The 22,800-nt window shown below is 45.1% G+C and overlaps 1 protein-coding gene across 2 annotated transcripts in view; it reads left to right on the top strand.

Moving 5' to 3' along the window:
- The first annotated feature begins 9,252 nt into the window (after nucleotides 1–9,252).
- The window catches only part of MYH10 (myosin heavy chain 10), a 139,565-nt gene continuing 126,017 nt past the window's right edge, over nucleotides 9,253–22,800 (top strand). Inside the window, exons 1-2 of one of the 2 annotated variants that reach the window (XM_060080534.1) lie at nucleotides 9,253–9,545; nucleotides 16,171–16,546. In XM_060080534.1, the coding sequence (XP_059936517.1) occupies nucleotides 9,487–9,545; nucleotides 16,171–16,546 (435 nt within the window). In that variant the 5' untranslated portion in view covers nucleotides 9,253–9,486. The remainder of the gene's footprint in view (nucleotides 9,546–16,170; nucleotides 16,547–22,800) is intronic. The other variant, XM_060080535.1, reaches the window with a different exon arrangement.

The raw sequence follows: 22,800 nt of genomic DNA on the forward strand, positions 1-22,800 counted from the left end.
ATCCAGTTTGAGCACTTAAGGATAGCTAGATTCTATGACAAGACTTTCTAGGATTCAAATGCTGGGCCAAGCCTTTGCAAATATTATCATATTTAATCCTTAAAATAATCCTGTGGAATCTGTGCTATCATCATCATCATCACCATTATACAGATGAAAACACTGAGGCTTTGAGAGATTGTATCACTTGACCAAGGTCACATAGTTGTAAGTAGTAGAGCCAATTTAATTGATTGCTGAGTCCAGACGTTTATCTGCGGTGCCATACTACCTACTGTGAGAGGCCCTGTGTGACACTGAGATGCACTTTGAATACTGAGATTATCCCTTCACATTTCTCTTGCTTAGATGTACAGAGAAAATGCTCCTAAGTGTAGAGGTACCTGTATGTCTATCAGAGAGGACCTTTATAGGTAAGCTATTTGTGAGGTCTATGTGTGTATATATAACTTCCAGTTAGCATTGTTTGTCTACCTTTTTCTTTAATCTTTCGGCCGCACTGCATGGCATGTGGGATCTTAGTTTCCTGACCACACCCCCTGCATTGGCAGTGCGGAGTCTTAATCACTGGACTGCTGGGGAAGTCCCCACCTCATATATATATATATATATATATATATATATATATATATATATACACACACATTTTTTAAACATTTTGGGAGGGATTTATTTATTTATTTATTAGAAATTTATTTATTTTTATTTTTGGCTGCATTGGGTCTTCGTTGCTGTGCGCCAGCTTTCTCTAGTTGCCACGAGCGGGGGCCACTCTTCCTTGTGGTGCACAGGCTTCTCATTGCGGTGGCTTCCCTTGTTGCGGAGCACGGGCTCTAGGTGTGGACCTCAGTAGCTACGGCACGCAGGCTCAGCAGTTGTGGCGCACTGGGCCTAGTCGCTCCACAGCATGTGGGATCTTCGCGGGCTCGAACCCGCGTCCCCTGCATTGGCAGGCGGACTCTCAACTACTGTGCCACCAGGGAAGCCCCCCACTTCATATTTTTAATTTAGTTTTTATAAGAACTTTGATAGCCATAAATGATTTTTTTCTACAGGTTATGCATTCTTCATTTAAAACTCCAAGCCAGGGACAATACTCTTAATATACATCTAGAGAAAATAATGGAAGAACACTATCAGCTTCCTGAAAGGCTGTGTATAAGTCCTTTCAAAAGGGTAATGAGGGCCTCCCTGGTGGCGCAGTGGTTGAGAGTCCGCCTGCCGATGCAGGGGACACGGGTTCGTGCCCCGATCCCGGGGGATCCCGCGTGCCGCGGAGCGGCTGGGCCCGCGAGCCATGGCCGCGGGGCCTGTGTGTCCGGGGCCTGTGCTCCGCAGCGGGGGAGGCCACAGCAGTGAGAGGCCCGCGTGCAGCAAAAAAAAAAAAAAAAAAAAAAAAAAGGGTAATGATACTGCTCGTGAATATCATAGTCATGGCCAAGAGGAACGCTACTGACTGCTAACTTGTGCCAAGACCTTTACAAGTGTTACCTCACTGTATCTAAGCCTCATAGCCACCCTACTAAGCAGGTATTGGTACCCCTGTTTTGCACAAGAGTAAATCAAGGCACAGAGAGGTTAAGGACATACCCACTATCAGGCAGGATTTTTTTGGGCTGCACTGTGAGACTTGTGGGATCTTAGTTCCCTGACCAGGTATCGAACCCAGGCCCTCGGCAGTGAAAGCATGGAGTCCTAACCACTGGACCACCAGGGAATTCCCAGGCAGGATGTTTTACTTTAAAAAAAAAAAAAATTAATTAATTAATTAATTATTTGGTTGCACCGGGTCTTAGTTGTGGCAGGTGGGCTCCTTAGTGGTGGCATGCGAACTCTTAGTTGCGACATGCATGTGGGATCTAGTTCCCTGGCCAGGGATCGAACCTGGGGCCCCTGCAGTGGGAGCACGGAGTGTTAACCACTGTGCCAACAGGGAAGTCCCCCAGGCAGGATGTTTTAAACCAGGGGTCCCCAACCCCCAGGCCGCGGACCGGTACCAGTCCTGTTAGGAACCTGTTAGGAACCCAGCCGCACAGCAGGAGGCGAGCAAAGCTTCATCTGCCGCTCCCCATCGCTCCCCATCGCTTGCATTACCACCTGAACTATCCCCCACCCTGCTCCCCCGTGGAAAAATTGTTTTCCACGAAACCGGTCCCTGGTGTCCAGAAGGTTGGGGACCACAATTTTAAACAACAACAAAAAAAGCCTTTGATAAAATATATCTTTCAAGAATAGACTGATTTGGATTTTTAAAACAATCTCCAATGAGATGCCCACACGCTTTTTTTTTTTTTTTTCCTGAAGAGTCATACCCAATTTTAGCAAATCCAGGGCAATTTCTTGATTTTCTCTTCACCTAGTGAGTAGGACCAATGCAAACCAGGCCTGGCTCCTTAAGGCCGAGGTGGCAATAATGCTGCGTCATATAATAGCAATCAGGCTTGATTTCAAACTGCGGTTCTCTGCACCAAAATGTGACTCCCCCTCTTCCCACCAGGTCTGATCCACCAGGGACCACAGGTACTCTGAGACCAATGACCCTGTTTTCATCTCTAACCATTGACCAGACTTCAGACTTCTCCAGTGACCTGTTCCTCTTTCCCTCAAGACAACCTGGACCCTCTAGGAAACTTGCTTATTGTTTGTTATTTGCCAACATTCACACCAGCAGCTGTTATCACTTTGCTAATAACATTTCCCTTTCTTTTTGCTTCCTGGTCTTTTCCCTGCTGCCTCGTCCTCTCACCTCTCTTTTCATTTGTTCCTTAAATATTTACTGATGGAAATTACACTGGAAGTTTGGGAATCCCCAGATGTGTATAGGGTTCAATGTCAGCTTCCAGGAACCTCCAGGATTACTTCTCACCTTCTTTTCTGCAGCAAGTATTCCGTTCTTTAGTCAAATGCTGTTACTTCCCACCGTCTCCTGGTATCACTTTTCCCTGCCCATGCTTCGGTTCCTTGCATCCTTGCCCTTGCAGCCCATTATCCTCCACCATTGCAGTCCTGATAGGGATTCAGGCTCAGCTGAAATGACACCTGGAAAGCGGGAAGGGATCTCCTCATGCATTCATCCACCCATCCATCCATTCTTCCATCTTTCCATCTTTCTATTCAACAAGGATTTATTAAGCATCTGTTCTGTATCAAGCACTGAGCTAGTTCCTGGGGATGCAGCTGAAAACATTGACTTTGCCTGCAAGGAGTTTACACTCTAGCACTGTGGGGTCCACTGTGGTAGCCACCAGCCACATGTAGCTCTTGAGCACTTAAAATGTGGCCAGCCTGAAATGAGATGTGCTGTAGGTCCAAAACACACATCAGATTTTGAACACTTAGCACAAGAAAAAGAATGCGAAATAGCCTATTAGTGATTTTTTTACATGTTGAAATGTAATATTCTTTTTATATTGGGTTAATATGTTATTAAAATTAATTTCAATTATTTTGCTTTACTTTTAAAATGTAGCCCCTAGAAAGTTTAAACTTAGATATGTGGCTTGCATTGGTGGCTCCCATTCTGTTTCTCTTGGACAGCACTCATTTCGAAGGAGGATACAGGGATGGAGACAAAAAAACTTACAAGGAGTTTTTATAGGTGCTTTGATAAATGTGTGTACAGGGTACAGTGAGGGATTATTTTTATTCAAGAGGCCATGAGAAAGTGGAGGAAGGGAATCAACTTATACTCTGCTAGGCACTTGCAGATATCCTCATGCACGTTTGAGGCACTTTAACATCTTCATATGTTGGCTTGGCACTTTAAATATCTGTTAATCTTTGCAATTGCCATCACCACAACCTGACCACATCTTTTCCAGGCTACTTAGACCAAGTCACCATCATCTCTCAGATGGACTGTTTGTGGCAGCAGCCTCTTAACTGGCCTACACTGACCCCCACTTAAATCCATTCTCTGTATTATGACCAGAGGGATGCTTCCAAAACACAAACCTGGTCATTTTACTCTTCAGTTGAAAACTCTCCTATAGTTACCTCGCTGTCCTCCAGATGAAATCTAAATTCTGCCTCATGGTTTACACGTACGATCCGGCCCCTGCCTACCTCCTCAGTCCCTTATTTCACACTCCTCCACGCTTGTTCACTTTGCAGTAGCTTTGCTCTGAAATTCTTTCTGAGCTTGGAAAGCCCTGTACTCTCTCTCTATGTATTATTTTTCTCTGAAAGTATTTTCTTCCTTGGTTTGTCTGGTTAATGCCTTATTTTTCAGATTATATTTTCAAAATGACTTTCTCTAAGAAGACTTTCTGGAACTTCCCCCACCCCCACTCCTGCCACCATTCTGGGTTAGGTGTCCCTTATGTGTCCCCGGATCTTGCTGTACTTCCCATAATGTAGTACTTATCATGCCATATTGCATTCTTTTTTTTTTTTTTTTTTTTTTTCTGGCTGCATTGGGTCTTTGTTGCTGCACACGGGCTTTCTCTAGTTGCTGCGAGTGAGGGCTACTCTTCGTTGCGGTGCGTGGGCTTCTCACTGCGGTGGCTTCTCTTGTTGCAGAGCATGGGCTCTAGGCACGTGGGCTTCAGTAGTTGTGGCTCGCGGGCTCAGTAGTTGTGGCATATGGGCTTAGTTGCTCTGCGGCATGTGGGATCTTCCCGGACTAGGGCTCGAACCAGTGTTCCCTGCACTGGCAGGCAGATTCTTAATGCCTGCGCCACCAGGGAAGCCCCATATCGCATTCTTGCAATCTTTCTGGATCAGAGTCCTCTATGAGAATCTACTAAAAACTGTACAGCTTCTCCCCAGGGCGGGGGAAGAAAAAAGAACAATACGTTTTGCATACAATTTCAGAGGTTTTATAAAACCCCTAAAACTCTTTAGGTTTCCACAGACTCCAGATTAAAAACCCCTGCTCTCTTCCTAGACGCAAAAGACAGTAAGCATTTCTCACAGGTACAAATTGCTCTAAGACATTAGGATGCAAGGACTATCGTGCTTTTGTTTTTCTAAATCACATTAAATCTGAGTTAGCCTTATCCTGACTGGCTGGTGAGAAGTCTTAAATTAGTCATTTTCAGGAAACTTCTGTTTTTTTTCTTTTCCTCAAAAAACTCCAGAGCTTAAGGGGCCCAAGAAAATTCTGGAAGGTTCCTTCTTTCTCAGATCATTAGAAGTTTTCTGTTTGTTTGTTTTTAACTGTTCTTCCTTCTGTTTCAAAATGCCACAGTTGAGCACCGATCCTTCCTGTCAGTCAGGAATTATTTCCCCAGGGTGGGCTGTGAGGGCTCAGTACAGTAGCCTCTGCCCTGAAGTCCTGCCACTTCCAGGAATCTTGTTGAAACGGGGCCCCTTCTATTGGACACCCCAGATCTCCTACTCCTTCACCACTGTCAGGGAAATAGCTCTTTAACTCAAAAATACCACCCTTTCTCATATCTCTCTGGAATGATCTGACGTGAAATCCCTTGACAGGCATGACAGAGACTGAAAACGCAAATAGATGCCTAAAAAGACCAGGAAAAGAATGTCAATGAATAAAGCAGGTTGGCTTCAAGAGACAACAGGGAGTAGTGGTGACTGAGGCATGTTCTAGAACACAAGCTTTGTCTAAAAATGAGCAGCAGCTAAGGCATCAGCGAATTGGCACTGAATTTCCAGATCTTCTGTGTTTTCAAGGGAAGCCAGAAATCTGGATTTTCTTGAGAGAACTCTTTTTTCTATATTTTTAAAACATTACTTATTAAGGTATATTTTAAAAATCATGTAATTCACAGTATAATATTCAGTGACTTTTTAGTAACTTTATCCAGTTGTGTAACCATCACCATAAATCAATTTTAGAACATTTTCATCATCACAATAAGATCCCACATGTATATTTACTGTCCTCCCCACCCTGCCCTTACCTCAGGCAACTACTATTGTACTTTCTGTCTCTATAGCTTTGCCTTTTGGGGAGATTTCATGTAAATGGAATCATACAATATGCGATCTCTCTGTCTGACTTCTTTCACTGAACATAATGTTTTCAGGGCTCATCTGTGTTGCTTTCATGAATCTGTAGTTTGTTCCTTTTCATTGCTGAATAGTATTCCATGGTATGGGTATACCACATTTTGTCTACCCATTCACCAGTTGATGGACATTCCATTTTTTTCTGCTATTATGAATAATGCTGCTATAAACATTTGTGTGCAAGTTTTTGTATCCATATATATCTTACTTTTTTGTTGTTTTTTGGTAGATACTGAAGGATAGAATTGTGAGTTACATGGTACATTCATGTTTAACTTTTAAGAAACTGGCAAACTATCTTCCAGAGTGACTACACCATTTTCCTGCCAGAAAATGACTGAGGGTTCCTGTTTCTCTACACCCTCGCCAACATTTGTTATTGTCTGCCTTTTTGATTATAGTCATCTTAGTGGGTGTGAAGTGGTATGTCATTATGGTTTCGATTTGCATTTCCCTAATGGCTAATGATGTTGGATAGCTCTTGACTTCTAAGTGTTGGAATTCACTCAAATTTATATAAAAAAATGCTTCATATCAGCGCTGTACAGACGGAACAAAACAGCTTAGAACAAAACAGGTTCATGGCCTGGAACTGCCCTGAGGGAATGAGTTTGGACTTGTGACCTAGACTCTGCAAAACAGTGGTCTGTAACCTTTTTCTTTTGGGGGTAAAAGCAGCCTAGACTGCCAGCAAAAATTACTATGGAGAGAGGACAAAGATTTCTCACTCTTTTGTAATGAAATTGTAGATTAGAAAAAAAAGAACAATTTTCAATCTATATATTCATAATGCCATTTTTTCCCCCAGTTAATCATCCTGTTACATATTTGTTGAATGAGTCCTTCAGGTGTGTATTTGTATCCTTTTTTTTTTTTTAAATTAATTTATTTATTTTTGGCTGCCTTCAGTCTTCCTTGCTGTGGGCGGGCTTTCTGTAGTTGCGGTGAGCGGTGGCTACTCTTCGTTGCGGTGTGCAGGCTTCTCACTGCAGTGGATTCTCTTGTTGTGGAGCATGGACTCTAGGCGTGCGGGCTTCAGTAGTTGTGGCACACGGGCTTAGTTGCTCTGCGGCATGCGGGATCTTCCCGGAGCAGGGATTGAACCCGTGTCCCCTGCATTGGCAGGTGGATTCTTAACCACTGAGCCACCAGGGAAGTCCTGTATCCTCTTTTTAGAGATGAGGTTAAGGAATTTGTCAAAGATTAAAGCTCTAGTAAGTGGCAGAGATGGATTCAAAGCTCCTAAATCCCGCGTTTTCCTGATCAAAATGGCAAGAGGTTCAGGGATGGAGCTACATGGGGTGAGACTGGAGTCAGAATTCTGAGCCTGGCTTGCTAGATGACTGAGGTGGAGGAGGACATGATGGGGGAGCAAGGGAGAGGAAGGAATCAAGGAGGTTTCAAGGCTGGTTTCATTAACAGACAAAGGGAAGTTGGGAAGAAAGAGTTTGGGTGGAGGGATGAAGTGGAAGTGGGAAGAAAATAGGTTTGGGGCCTCCTGCTTTTGCAGTTGTCCTCCCATCCAGATAGGGACCTCTGGCAGACAGTTGAAAATGTAGGGCCCAAGGGCTGCATAGATGCCATGGCTAGAGATGCATTTGGGGACAGTTTCTATATTTTTTTGGCCACACCACACAGCTTGTGGGATCTAAGTTACCCGGACCAGGGATCGAACCCGGGCCTCTGCAGTGAAAGCGCCAGAGTCCTAACCACTGGACTGCCAGGGAATTCCTGGGGACAGTCTCTTTATTATTGATTTCTCTTCAAGACTGACATCTTTGCGATGTTGAATTCTGGTGAGCTTCCTGCCCTCCTCTTCTGATGGTCCACTGAGTTTGTTTTAAAATTATGGGAAACCACAGACTTGGTGGCTGATGGGACTGTTTGTTTGTGAATGCTCTAAGCATTCAGAAATGACTTAAGTGGCTGGCAAAGCTGAGACTCAGGCGTTAGAGATGGAGTGTTTGGTGTTCTCTAAAAAGTTTTTTTTTTTTTTTTAATTAAGAAGAGGAATACTGTTCACATGCTATGTACAGTTAACTTGTACTCCATGTGCAGGCTGCATTAAGGAGGACAGACTTCATGGAGCCAAGTCACAAGACACCTGGACAGGGGGCAGCTTACTCCAGGAGACTGATGGGGGTGGGGGACAAGATGCACTAGGACAAAGGACAGTACAGGACCTGATTCGGACTTCCCCAGGAGGGACTCTGCACTCAGCTGCCTTGAAATCTTCTCTGAATTGCACCACCTCCTCCTTATCGTTTCCTGCCTTGTTTTGTTTTTTGCTTTATTCACATTTTACCAGACCGGAAGTTTCCTAGGCCTAGCCACTTACATCATAAATAATAAAATGCACCCATATTCAACATGAAATAACTACATCTTGCTGTAAAATTTTTTTGAAAAGATTTGGATAAACTTCAGTTTTTGTAAGAATAAATCATTTTGTGACTTGTGACTTAAACTTTATTATATTTATATATAATTAATTAAGGGTCATGTTGCAGTTGACTAGATATTGCAGACGTTTCATTAAATATTGATTAGCTTTGATTTTTTTGGTTCCCTTTCCTTATTTGGGAGCTTTTTTTTCCTTCTTCTTCAGGTCTCAAACGTTTTCTAAGGCCTTTGAAAAGTTAATAGGCCCTGGAGGATAAGACAGCTCTACAGAACCTCCTCATAGCCCCTCTCAAGTAGAGAGCTCTGTTGAATGAATGAATGAATGAACGAACGAACGAATGAATGAGGTTAAGTCCTTTTCCCAAGTCTTCTCTCCAAGGGGGGTTCGCTTCTCAATCCTCTGGAATCTCAGCCCAGCCAGGAGTCTGGGTAGGGAGGCGTCTCCCCTTTCAAACATCAAAACTGCAGCAGCGGAGGAAGCTGTCCGGCGGCCGCCGCTCAGCGGGCCTGGGCAGGGTCAGCCAGGGCCCGGTCCGGGTCAGCCCGGAGCCGGGGGTCGCGACAGTGGCGGGAGCGCAGACCGCCGACTGAAGCCGGGGCCCCAGCTTCAGGGCCGGAGCGCATGGGCAGAGCAGTAGCCCGAGACTTGCCTCCCCTCCCCCACTGCAGGTGAGCCGCCGAGCCGCGGCCCCCACCCCCCCAGCTGCCCCGGGAGTGACGTAAGGCCTCTGGACCGCGCTCCGGCCCCGCCCCTGCAGGCAGCGCCCGCGGCCCGAGGCCCGCGACTCCGCGGTGGAAGCCGGTCCCGCTGCGGGACACGCCGGCTGCGACAGGCAGAGGAGGCGGCGAGGCACTTGACTGGGCTGCCCCTGCAGCCCGACGCCAGGGCGAGGCGCGTCCAGGCGGAGCTCGGGGCTCCGGCCGTGGCACACCTGCCCCGCCGTCCGCACGACCGAGGCCGCTGCGGGGTCCGCACCCTCTGCCCCGCGAAATCGCGGGGCGCCCAGCCAGCCGCAGCTGTCCATCTCCGCCCGAGCCAGCCAATCGCCCGCGACTGCCCCGGCCGCACCTCCCGGAATCTCTGACGGGCGTGCGGCTCAGCCTATGAGATGGGGGTCTCGGCGGCCTGGGCTGGGAGCGGGAGCCAATGAGCATCATTTCAGGTGGGTGGAGGGAGCGGACCTCGGGAAGGTAGCTTCTTTCGGGTTGCTAACGTTTTCCCTTGGAGATGGGCGCGCAAACGGACCAGTGGGTCTGGGGGCGGTGGTGACGGGCGTGGAGCTGGCCCAATGAGGGTGGGAGGGGGTGGGGCAGCCCGCAGTAGCAGTGCTAAAGGAGCCCGGAGGAGGCAGCGGTGGGTTTTGGACTGAGGCGCCGGATCTGTGGTCGCGGCTGGGGACGTGCGCCGGCGCCACCATCTTCGGCTGAAGGTGAGAGGTGCGGCTTCCCGGGTCCGAGTGCGGCGGCCGGGGACCGAGGGACGGTTTGTGGGGGAGGAAAGGATCCCCGGCTGGGGGCCCGGGCGGCGGAGGAACGGAGCCGAAGCGGGAGCTAGGGAAGACTGAAGGGGTTCTGGGCGGAGGGTTTGTGCTGCAGGGGCCGTAGATTCGTGCAAGGAAGGACCTTGGGGGTGGTTAACGGGACCCCGGTGGGTGGAGAGACCCCTGGAGGGGCGGGGAATGAGGTCCTTGAGAGTGAGACCCCTGCAGGGATTAGGGCCTGGGTGTGCGGGAGGACGACCCCTGGGGGGCTGGGGATGGAGATCTGCGAGTGGGCATGTGCTGACCTGGTACTAGGCGTGCGGGATCCGTGGGGCGCGGGGTTGGGGGTGCCTCGTGCCCTGGTGGGTGTCCCCGGGGATCCCGCGAGCCTGTGCTTGCCTCTCGGGAGGGGAGGGAGTCCTGGGGCGGGCTGGAAAGCGCCATCCGGGTTGGGGGTGGGGGAGCGCTGGACGGGGAGGGCCACTGAGTGGGTTAGGCCGGGTCCGGCATCCCGAGTGCGGTGAGGAGTTCGCCGAGGGCTCGGAAGGCGGGCGGCGCGCCGTGACCTGCGGGGTGAAGGGACCGGAGGGCAGGGCTGCGCACGGCCCGGGAGGCGTGCGGCGGCGGGTGAGGGTCTCAGCAGCCAGCCGCCGGCTTGGGGAGGGTCGGGCTCCGCTGGTCCCGGGGGAGCTGGGCGGGAGAGTGGGGGGGCGTCTTCCCAGGCGCTCTGGGGACGGCGGGGGCCGGGGGTGGACGCCCGGCCAGGCCCGGGCGGTTTGGGGGGGCGAGGCGGGAAATGTGGCGGGGGCGCGCTGCAGCAGGGCGGTCGGGGGGGGAGGGTCAGCCCTCGCCTCGGGATCCCTTTATTGTGTAAGTGATCTGGGCATGGCTCGGCGCGGAGTCTCTTCCTGGCCTTCTGCAGTGGGGGTCACACCCTGATCCCATAAAATCGGCCTGGAATGGGGTCGGAGGGAAGTTGAAGGCGCGGAGTCCCGGCGTCCGCGGGGGCTTTGTGGGCCTGCGGTGGGCGGATGCGGCCCGGGGACCGGCGAGGCCCCCAGCCTGGCCTGCCTGGTAACTAGGGCCTTGGGAAGGAGGTTGGCGACTCTGGTCTGAGCTCGGCTGGTGAGTTTTGGGTAACGTGGCCTCTGCCTATGACCGTTATCTCTGTTCCTTGGGGCCTCTGCAGTTCCCTTCGAGATCACTGCGGTGGAGGGAAGGGGGTGGGGTGGGGTAGGGGAAAGCAGGCAGGGTAGATCCCGACTGCAAATGAAACAAAGACTGCTGTTTTCGCTGAATAATATAATACCAAATATAATACTTCGGCTTTGCTGAGATTTTTGTTTTTTAACATTGAAGCTGAGGATTCTTTGAGTCAGGCTTAATTATTCTTGATAGTATCTCACTCTGGAAAACTTTAATGTATTTATTGTTTCATTTCCTTCATCAATCCACCTTTATTAATTACTCTTTCAGTTCCATGCTTTTGATGTTTAAGTATGCCCTGTCTGTCACGGACTCTGGAAAAGTGGCCATTTTATGCAGCTCCTTACTTCTGCATCTTAAATTCAGTTCTTCCTCGTCCTTATCTGGAGAAAGCATATGGTGTAATTGTGTGATATAGCACTAGCTTTTGCTGCAAAGGGATGTGACCCGAGAGGTTGGCTTTTTATTTGGGCTCCTTAGGGAAATCATTTCAATGAAGACAGGCTGGATGGAAGGTGAGATGGAGGAAATTTTGAAGGGCACGTTGTATGGTGAAAGACTATAGGCTTCAGCGGATGATGTACTTACTTGTCATATAGGAAGAATAAAAATTCCTGGTGTCGGCTCCACGTTTCAGAAACATTTAATACGGTGTAAAGATACTCACAGAGGTGGCTTGGGCCATGAATAGCGATAGTGTCCTTTTGCACTTAGTTTGTATTTCTGCTCATTTGGTTGAACAGAATTCTGATAAATGAACAGACTTGCAGGTCTCTGTAATGTAAGTGACCTCTGTGGTAGCGTTACACAAATTGGGACAATTCTGTTTTAGCTTATCGGTCTTAGAGAGATGCGCTATCATATGGATCCCTTATCCATCATTTTTGTTTAGCTTTTTATATGCAAGATATTCATAAAACTGTTTTCCTGTGCCTGTACCTATAGTAGGTGCTGGGAGGCAGTCGAGAAGTTTCCTGGGTGATATTTCATTGAGAGTCTAAAATGGCCTTGGAGATGGAGCCCAGGGGTGTGTGTGTCTAAAAGCAAATGAAGGGGATGGGGCTTTGGCTCTGTAGGGAGCTAATTTGTGCACAGATAAATGATTCACCTGTAATTAGGCAGTTATTTCAGATGACACCAAGAACCTTCAGATTCTGTCTGTTGCAAAGATGTTCCTGTTTATTCCTTTTTTCCCCCAATATAGGTATTTTTTTTCTATAAAATGCAAAGCCTTTGCTAGATTGTGCTAGTGCGTTCATTGGCCAAGCCTGTATTCTTTTTTTTTTTTTTTTTCTGGCGGCTTGTGGGATCTTAGTTCCCAGACCAGGGATCGAACCCCGGCCCCCGGCAGTGGAAGCGCAGAGTCCTGACCACTGGACCGCCAGGGAACTCCCTGAGCCTGTGCTCTTGAAGCCACGATTGATAATTGATCGAGAGGCAGTATGTAGTGTAGTACATGCCCTTCAGAGTTTTCTCCTTCTCACCTTCCATCCTTGTAGCATGTGCTCCGGAGCTGAACTGAGTTTACTCCCAGCCCTGCTCTGCGTTAGCTCTGTGACCTCCAGCCAGTTATTGGCTTTCTCTGAACCTTGGGTTCCTCATCTGTAAAATGGAGATATTAATAGTACCTACCACGTAGGGCTGTTGTGAGGATTAAGAGTTAATACATACATAAACTGCTTAGAATAGTGCCTGGCCATGATTAGTGGTATATAACAACAGTATCTGCTGTTTTCAAAATTCTAGTATTATCCTTTCCGAAAGGCAAAGCATGTGGGAGAGGTTTCCCTATTAAATACCAGCATTATCAAGATTAGGTACCCAATGTACAATGGAATGAAAAAAATACAACATATTTGGCAACCACAAGTGAAGAGTTAAGATGAACAAAACATCTTCACTGGCCTCAGGGACTCTGTCAACTAAACAAGGGTTTGAGCACCTACTACCTGAGTCCTCTGGTACAAAGGCGAGGGAGGGTAAGAAGAATGCCAGGAGAGCAGTACAAAATGTTAGGAGAAGGAGAAGGATTAAATTGCCAGGTTGACCTGAAGAGAGCTTCTGAAAGGGTGGCGTTGGGTTAGGATTTGAAGGAATGGTTAGCTTTTGGTGGTGGAGGAGAAGCTGAAGCTTACAGTGAGGGTCGGGACCATTCATGTAGTATTGACCAATAGGTATATAGAGGCCCTCCTGTGGACCAGGGGGTAAACTCACCGTATGGCAAAGACAGGAAACCATCCTCATAGTGTTTAGTTAGTTGTAGAAAACTCTGGAAAAGTAAAAATTAAAAGTAGTTTGTGATCCCACTACCCAGTGAAGACCCAATGACTATTTGTTTCTTTTAAAACAAAAAGAAAAAAAAGTGTTTATGTAATCCCCCCCCCCAACAAAATCGGGAGCATATTGTAATCACACTATTGTGATCTATTGTGGGTTTTTTTCCCTTATATTAAATGATAGGTGGTTCCCCACCTAGAAAAAGTACATACTGATAAATTTAAAATGTGTTGATTTGATCAAATAATTTATAAATCTGTGATTTACTTAAAAAAAAAAAAGAAAAAAGACCTGCCCTAGAAATGACCTAAGTTACTGTGATTTATAGTCATTTGCTAAATCTAAGCATATAATTACATGTCTAATGTAAAAGTAAAGAAATGTGTGCATACATACAGGCAGCAAGGCAGTTTCTGAAGTGTTGTATGGGGTATACAGTTTATACCTAATAAGAATAAGAGTAACTTGTTATCGTATTTTGTTCTAGTTGGATATTTTCCCTTTTAAGAGACTGTCCTTCCTAAGGCAGAGTGTGTGTCCTATTATCTGTATCCACATTCATCCAGGATGATTCCCATTTCAGAGCCATCCTCTTCCTAGCAGTGGGTAGTGAGTGTATGTATAGGTTGGGAAGACAGAAAACTTGTTAATAATCTTATCAGTGCAGTCCGGAGAGGTGATGGGTTCTTGAAGCTGTTCTTCAGAATGTACATGTGTGCATGAATATTTTCTCTATTGCCCTCTCCCACATGGATGCCTAAGAAGGCAACTGCAAGTATAGTTAGAGAGCATATTAGCAATTCTATCGGTAGAAGTCTTAATGTTACATGTTTTGTGATTTTTTGTTTGTTTTATTCTGTTTTGTGATTTTTGTTTTATCCAAGTGTATACTCCTTAAAACGTTAGCATATCCTTTAAATCAGGTTATGAATTCGTCTAAAACATTGGTTTTCAACCTTTTTTTCTACTCCTACATACCTGGTAGTAACAGTGGTTCACCATGGCAACCAGAGAACTGTGGAGGAATGGTTCTCAAAGTGTGGTCCAGCATTATCTGCAGCATCTGGGAGTTTTTGTTAGAAATGCAAATTATCAGGTCCTCCACCCCAGACCTACTGACAGAAATTCTGGGAATGGGGCCCAGCGATCTGTATTTTAATAAGCCCTTTAGGTGTTGCTGATGCCCTTGCCAAAGTTTGAGAACCATGCTCCAGGGCATGAGTGTTTGTAATCCTTTGCATTGTAACAACCAGTTTCTGAAGAATCTTAGATATTTGATTCTAGTACCTTCTTACTGGGACTGAAAGGGCTAGTATCTTGTACCCACTATCAGTGTTTAGTGTTTTAGGACAAAGATAAATAGATCCCTTTAAGAATCTGAAGAAAGTTATACGTGTTCTCCTCAGAAAAGCAACAGATATACAAAAAAGTTGTACAACGTTTTTAGACCATTTCAGTGATTTCATGGAGCTTGAACTTTGTCTACAGCCTCGAGGTTAAGAACCTCTTAACAACTTTGGATGACTTTATGATTTCCCTTGCAGCCTTCCATTCTCTTGCCTACCAAGAATCCCCATCATTTTGGGGAGAGGGAAAAGTTGGGAGGGTTTGATGGTTACTCACTTGCCTTCTTGCATTGATTTGAATGAGATTTGTAACAACCTGGAATTTGGAGTAATAACAGAAGTATTTAATGATGGTGTGGGATTCCAGAAAGATGTTGTCAGGCAGGAATGATGAGTCACATCAGAAAGGTGAGTGACGAATGTAAATCCTGTCCTGTGATCCAAAAAGTCAGTCCCACAAGTATAAGAGGAGAAATAGCTTCAAGGACCGTGAGTGGAGCTTTCGCTGACAGTTCCTTGTGAACCAACCGTAAATGAGCACAGTAAATCACTTAGGTCTTGAGATACTGTTCCTTGTAAAAGTCACAGAAGCAGTGCTTTCCCCAGTGTGGCCTAAGGCTGTGAACAGTTCCTTTTCTTCTGCACTGGTCAGACTGTGTCTGGAATATTCTGTTTGCTTCCAGTCCCCACACTCTAAAGGGGCATGGAGTCTGTTTAGAGGCGAGAGACCAGAGTGGAGGAGTGAGTCCTGATGAAGGACGGGATGCAGGAGAGGAACCAGCGGGGAGCAGCTGCGGGCCTGGGAGTGGAGACCTGAACAGCCCCCATCACATACTTGAAAGGCTGGGTGTGATGCCAACTTAGCTCATCCCCTGTGGTCTCGTGATCACACTGAGGCCACATGGGCCATAGCGAAGCTGCAGGGGGCTGGCTTGGGGTAATTGTAAGGAAGAACGTTGAGTCTGTTGTCTGAAGGTAGGATGGGAGTCACATTCTAGACCTGAGGGTCGGTCTGCTGGCAGCCACCATGCGTTTCTGTGGCTATCAATACATCCTGGTGGTCCAGCAGCACTCCATGGGCCTTTTGTCATGAAACTTTGTTTTCTTTTTCTTCCTTTTCCTTTCCCTTCTTAAGTCCCTTTTAATTTGTGGTGAGGGTGAAACAGGAGATGGAGAGGGAAAAAAGGGTGAAACTGGAACTTTGCTTTTCCTTCCTGCTTGTTTTCCAGCCGTCAGTGACAGGCTACATCTTGAGTGGTCCTCAGACGACCAGAGTCATCATTTGTGGTCACGCCTGAAATTTACCTTGGAAACCCAGTTAGTACGGCCATGGAGAGGGCTCCCCCAGCTCCTTCACTCAAAGTTCACGCTTTCTGTTTACCAAAGCGTTTGTTTTAAGTTTCTTAGAAGAGTAAAATTTGTGAACCATAGTATATTTTGAAATATCTGACTTTGTCCTCCTCCTCCTCTTCTCGCAGAGGCAATCGCTCTTGGATCCTCCTGTTCACAATGGCACAGAGAACTGGACTTGAAGATCCAGAGAGGTATCTCTTTGTGGACAGGGCGGTCATCTACAACCCTGCCACTCAGGCTGATTGGACGGCTAAAAAGCTAGTGTGGATTCCATCAGAACGCCATGGTTTCGAGGCAGCTAGTATCAAAGAAGAGCGGGGAGATGAAGTTATGGTGGAGTTGGCGGAGAATGGAAAGAAAGCAATGGTCAACAAAGATGATATTCAGAAGATGAACCCACCTAAGTTTTCCAAGGTGGAGGATATGGCAGAATTGACGTGCTTGAATGAAGCTTCTGTTTTGCATAATCTGAAGGATCGTTACTATTCAGGACTTATCTATGTAAGTATGCCCTCTGAATAATCATGTGCAGTGGTGACCGGGAATTCATGGAAATTATACATACTGTCCTAATCAACGTGGAATACCCACATACTCTCTGTCTAACATGTCTGTTTCTATTAAAGGTAGAAAGATTGTCCCTTGCTTACCCAAGTCTTGCTTTGCTTTAAATCTTAACACAGAATTTTAAATAATCCAATCTGCAATTAAATAGACTAAAATGGTATTTGAGACTTTTGTGTAGTGGTGCTCTGGAGCCTAATAAGAGGGGGGAGAGCGTGTGGCAGAAAGATAAGGGAATTTAATATGGTAATAAGAGTTGCATTAGTGGTAGGATACAGATGGCAGATTGGTAGGAAATCCAGTGTATATCCAGGGGGTATAAAGTGGCGGGGCTGCAAGCTTAGAGGTTTCAGAAAGGAGCAAGATCAAGGTCATTGGGTACAGGGAAGTCGGAACGCTGAATGCTGAGGTTTTTAAGAGGAAACAGTTCAGGGTGTGATTGAGGCTGGGGTTGTCCTGTGGTTAGCAGTTGACACATGTGTCACAGTTGCTGACGGTGTTGTGACCATATAGAAGTTCCCGAAAGTAATAAGGGATCGGGTTGAGAGGGAAATGCAAGCCAGATACTGAAAGAATCTCTAATGCCAAAAGAGGCTTGAAGGGATGGTGGACACGGGTGGCAATGATTTAAAGAAGGCAGGATAATTAGCAGCAACATGGATGGACCTAGAGATTATCATACTGAGTGAAGTAGGTCAGAAAGAGAAAGACAAATATCATATGATATCACTTATATGTGGAATCTAAAATATGACACAAATGAATTTATCTACAAAACAGAAACAGACTCACAGACATAGAGAACAGACTTGTGGTTGCCAAGGGGAGGGGGCGGGGAGGGATGGATTGGGAGTATGGGATTAGTAGATGCAAACTATTATATATAAGATGGATAAACAACAAGGTTCTACTGTAGAGCACAGGGAACTATATTCAATATCCTGTGATAAACCATAATGGAAAAGAATATGAAAAAGAATGTGTGTGTGTATAACTGAATCACTTTGCTATACAGTAGAAATTAACACATTGTAAATCAACTATACTTCAATAAAATAAATTTTAAAAAATAAAGAAGGCAGGGTAGATAGAATGTAGATTTAGAATGAAGAGAAGTAGAGGGAAAGGTTGACACTGTAATGGTCTGAATTTGGAAAAGAAAAGTTGAATTTTATGCAGAGTGTGGTACTAACGTCCATGTATAATTCAGAACTTCAGCAAAGCAGAAGTCGTCTTCCCATAGAATTAGTTTATTTAGTGGATGTTTACTGAGCAACCTACTATGTTCTAGGTGCTGGAGAGAGTGTGGTGAACAGGCCAGGCCAAATCTCTGCCTTTGTGGTACATCCTGTATGGGAATAAAACAGGGCTGTGGGATGGCTTTCCCTAGCGGGTCAGGGAAGGGCTCTTTGAGAAGGTAGCATCTGAGCTGGAATCTGACTGATAGGAGGGAGCTAGCTGTGGGAACATCTGAGAATGAGTAGTTCATTCATGACCTTTGCCAGAGTAGTCTGAATCAAGCCTGGTGGTCTCTTTTATTTTATTTTTCCTCTATGAGTTAGGATGCAAAGTAAGGGTAAGAGGCACCAGGGTCGGGAAGGTGGTTTGGAAAGGGGAGGAAGCCAAGGATAAGAAAACAATTGGAGATCAGCTTGGTGCTTTGTGACCACCTGTAGGGGTAGGATAGGGAGGGTGGGAGGGAGGGAGACGCAAGAGGGAAGGGATATGGGAACAGATATATATGTATAACTGATTCATTTTGTTATAAAGAAGAAACTAATAAAAAAAAAGAAAACAATTGGAGAGCAGCATTGGGAATCCAGCTGAGACTGAATAACAGAATGTGTAAGGTGGCCACATTTTTGTCTGGAGAGAAAGGAGTGGAGAGAGGGAGTGAGAAAACTGGGAAGTAAAGAGATTGTGGTCAGATCATTATGTTGACATCTGAGATTTGAGAGGTGGATCAATTTTGGATGATACTTGGTTCGGTGAATTGCGAAGGGCTGGAAATGCAGGGACATAACCAAAAAGCTGTGGAGTGCTGTGCTCTGGAAAGGAGCCTGTCTGCCCCCTGACCCCACCTTGCCCTCCAGGGCTGCTGCAGGGAGGAGAGAGGAGGGAAAGAGAAAGGGGAAGGAAGTTGTGGGTAAAAGGGAAGGAGGAGGGAAAAGACAATTTAGTTTATTTGTAGCCATTTCTCATGATAATTCTAAGACTTTGCAAGTATCTTTTATTGAGTTTGTTTGATTTTTTTCCAGCTTAATTCAGGGACAACAGGAGTGAATTTCTGGGTTTCTTTTCAAAGCATGGCCCCCTGGGCTTTACAGAAGGAGAATCTGAGTTTTTTCTTTTTTCAAAATTTATTTATTTATTTATTTTAGCCTACGTTGGGTCTTCGTTGCTTCCCGTGGGCTTTCTCTAGTTGCAATGAGTGGGGGCTACTCTTCATTGTGGTGCGCGGGCCTCTCATTGCAGTGGCTTCTCTCGTTGCGGAGCATGGGCTCTAGGCACGTGGCCTTCAGTAGCTGCAGCACGTGGGCTCAGTAGTTGTGGCTCACAGGCTCTAGAGCGCAGGCTCAGTAGTTGTGACGCATGGGCTTAGTTGCTCCGCTGCATGTGGGATCTTTCCGGACCAGGGCTCAAACCTGTGTCCCCTGCATTGGCAGGCAGATTCTTAACCACTGCGCCACCAGGGAAGTCCCTGAGTTTTTTCTTGAAGTACTAAGGTCACAGCAGAGGTGAGGGTTTGGGAGTATCACACCTTCAATTAGTAGGGTGGAGAAAGGGTTCCTATGGAAGATTCACGTTGGAGCCCTTGACTCTAAAGAAACTTACTAAGAGAGTGGGGCTGTGGACGGCCGTGGCTGCTGAACATTGAGTGAAGGGTGTAGTATTGGGCTTTGGAATTTACCCAGCACTTGAAATTGATCAATTGAGGTACCATGGTATAGACACTATAATAACTTGGATAGGACCTTTGGGACATATTTCTTTTTTTTTTTAAATAAATTTTTATTTATTTATTTATTTATTTTTGGCTGTATTGGGTCTTTGTTGCTGCACACGGGCTTTCTCTAGTTGCGGCAAGCGGGGGCTACTCTTTGTCGCGGTGCACCGGCTTCTCATTGTGGTGGCTTGTCTTGTTGTGGCTCGCGGGCTCTATAGCGTAGACTCAGTAGTTGTGGCTCAGAGGCTCCAGAGCGCAGGCTCAGTAGTCGTGGCTCACGGACCCAGTTGCTCCACAGCATGTGGGATCTTCCTGGACCAGGGCTTGAACCTGTGTCCCCTGCATTGGCAGGTGGATTCTTAGCCACTGCGCCACCAGGGAGGTCCATTGGGACATATTTCTATAGATAAGACATAACATGTTCATTTAGGTAAGTTACTAACAGGTTTGGTTATGTTATTTCCTTCTATTTTCTTTGGATTTAATCTCCCCAACTTCTACCTTCTCAGGTCATTAATTTTCATCTTCTTAATAAAACTACTTAAAAACTGCATATGTCTTCTCTACTACGTTTTAGCTTACTTCACACATTTTGACATGTAGTATTTTTAGTGTTCAGTTCTAAATATTTTCTAACTTCTATTATTTCTTATTTAACTTATGAACCATTTAAAAGTATACTTTTAAAATTCCTAAATGTTTTTTAAGTTATCTTTGTGTTATTGATTTTTAAATTAATTGCATTAATATAGTTCATATAATAACACTCCTTGTTTTTGTGAGACTTGCTTCATGTAGCATATTGTCAGTTTTTATGAGTGTTCTGTATGTTGGTTAAGAATGTGTTTTCTGTTGGGTGTGGAGTTCTATATGTGGCCATTAGACTAAGTTTTTTAATTGTGTTTAAACTTTACTAATTTCTGTCTTCTTGGTCTGTTGATTATTGAGAAGTGTCTTAAAATCTCCCAGTGTGTTTTCTCAAACTAAGAATGCATTCCTTAAACATATAGTTTAGTTTTGCCTGTTGATGAATTTTTATATGAATGCATATCTTAATACATACCTTTTTGTGTCAGTATTGTTGCTCAGCATTACAATTCTAAGATTCACCCATATTACCTGTGTCGATGTAATTCAGTTGTTCTCAGAGGTGCTCTAGAGACTCCTAGGGTTTCTTTAAGACCCTTTCATGGGATCCTTGAGGTCAAAACTATTTTCATGATTACTGAAGACTTTATTTGCCCTTTTATTGTTGACATTGGTACTGATGGTGTAAAAGCAATGGTGAGGAAAACTGCTGACACCTTATCGTGGGTAAAAGCAGTGACCCCAAACTGTACTGGTGGTCATACTAATCCAGTTTCACTCCAGAATGTCTTTGGTAAAGTAGGAGGAATGATTGAATTTATTTCAGCTCTTGAGAACACATCTTTTTTTTTTTTGCGGTACTCGGGCCTCTCGCTGTTGTGGCCTCTCCCGTTGCGGAGCACAGGCTCCGGATGCGCAGGCTCTGCGGCCATGGCTCACGGGCCCAGCCGCTCCGCGGCATGTGGGATCTTCCCGGAGAGGCACACGAACCCGTGTTCCCTGCATCGGCAGGCGGACTCCCAACCACTGCGCCACCAGGGAAGCCCGAGAACACATCTTTTAATATTCTGTGTGATAAAATGATAAGTATGCATAAAGCGCTTCTGCTGCATATTGAACCAGGATGGTTGCTTTGAAAAAAAGCACGTGTGTAACTATTTGAGTTGCAAACTAAACTTGCTACTTTTTTTTATAGAATACCTTTTATTTGATAGAATGGCTGATAGATAAGCTTTGATTAATTCACACTGGGGTATTTGGCAGACATTTTCTTGAAAATGAACAAAGTGAGCCTGTCATTTTAAAGGAAACAATTGAATGTATTTGTTGACAATGATAAAATTTGAGTTTTCACATGAAAATTAGAATTTGTATCTGCCACTGTGAACTTGACAGCTTGTCAACACTTAAAACCTTCCTGATGAGATCGAAGGCAATATTAATGAATGTGATTTTTTTTTTAAATGTCATATAGTGTGAAATGTCATCATTTGGAAGACTTGAACAATTCATTGAACCAGAGTTTTCCAAATGATGTGTACATGATGTTACAAAATCATGCCTGGGTAAAAGATTCATTCACCTGTGCAAGCTTAGCCAATGGATTTGATGTATGTAACAGAGTATGAAAAGTTCATTGACAGGGTGTCAGATGCTACATTGAATCTAATCTTTAAGAAATTCTTACTTGTCGAGTTTTGGTGTAGTATCGAAGAGGAATATCTATAATTACATGAAAAGGCTGTTAAACTACTCCTCCCTTTTCCGGTTAAATATCAATGTAAGGCTAATTTCATCTGTTTCAGTCAAAACAACATCACAATAGACTGAATGCTGAAAAAGAGTGTTGAGTGTTTTCTATTAAGAAAATTGAGTGTTTTCTATTAAGCCAGACAATAAAAGATTTGCAAATATAAAACCGTACCACTCTTCTCACTTTTATTTTGGAAAACAAAAGGTTATTTTTCATAAGAAATGTTATTTATTGTTATTTTTAAATGAATAAATACACATTTAAAAACTATGTATGTACGTATATTTGTATAAAAATATGTAAAACAAAAGATCTTTAGGATCTTTAACAATTTCTAAGAGTGGTAAAGGGCCCTGAACTATAAAAGTTTGAGTATTTTGTTCCTTTTTATGGAATGTAATGTTCCATTGTAAGATTTTGGACCCAATTTATTTATCCTCTCAACTGTCTTTGGACATTTTTTTTTCCAGTTTGTGGCTATTATTGTACAAACAGTGCTTCAGTGAACAGTTTCGGACATGTCCTGGTGCACATAAGCATGGCTTTCTATAAGGTATATAACTAGGAGTGGAATTTCTGGGTGATATAGGACATGCATATCTTTAACTCATCTTCAGCTTTTCTAGATAATGCCTGTTAGTCAGATTCCAGCAGGAAAAAGAAGGCCCTCTAACTAGGTATTCTGTGAATTTAATAAGGGGACGATTTACAAACATGTGAATAGAGTTTAGAAAACAGATGCAGAAATGTTGCAGTATCCCAGCACTGGTGATGGCCGAGAGCCCTGGACCCATCTTCATCTTTAAAGGAACAAAGAGCTGTACCTCAGCTGGGAGAGGATGCCATGTGGAGAGGGCTTCCTGGTAGGAATTGTGGCCGCCTTTAGAGGGAAGCGGACAACTA

The sequence above is a fragment of the Mesoplodon densirostris genome, chromosome 18 (assembly GCF_025265405.1).
Source record: "Mesoplodon densirostris isolate mMesDen1 chromosome 18, mMesDen1 primary haplotype, whole genome shotgun sequence".
Taxonomy (NCBI): Eukaryota; Metazoa; Chordata; class Mammalia; order Artiodactyla; family Ziphiidae; genus Mesoplodon; species Mesoplodon densirostris.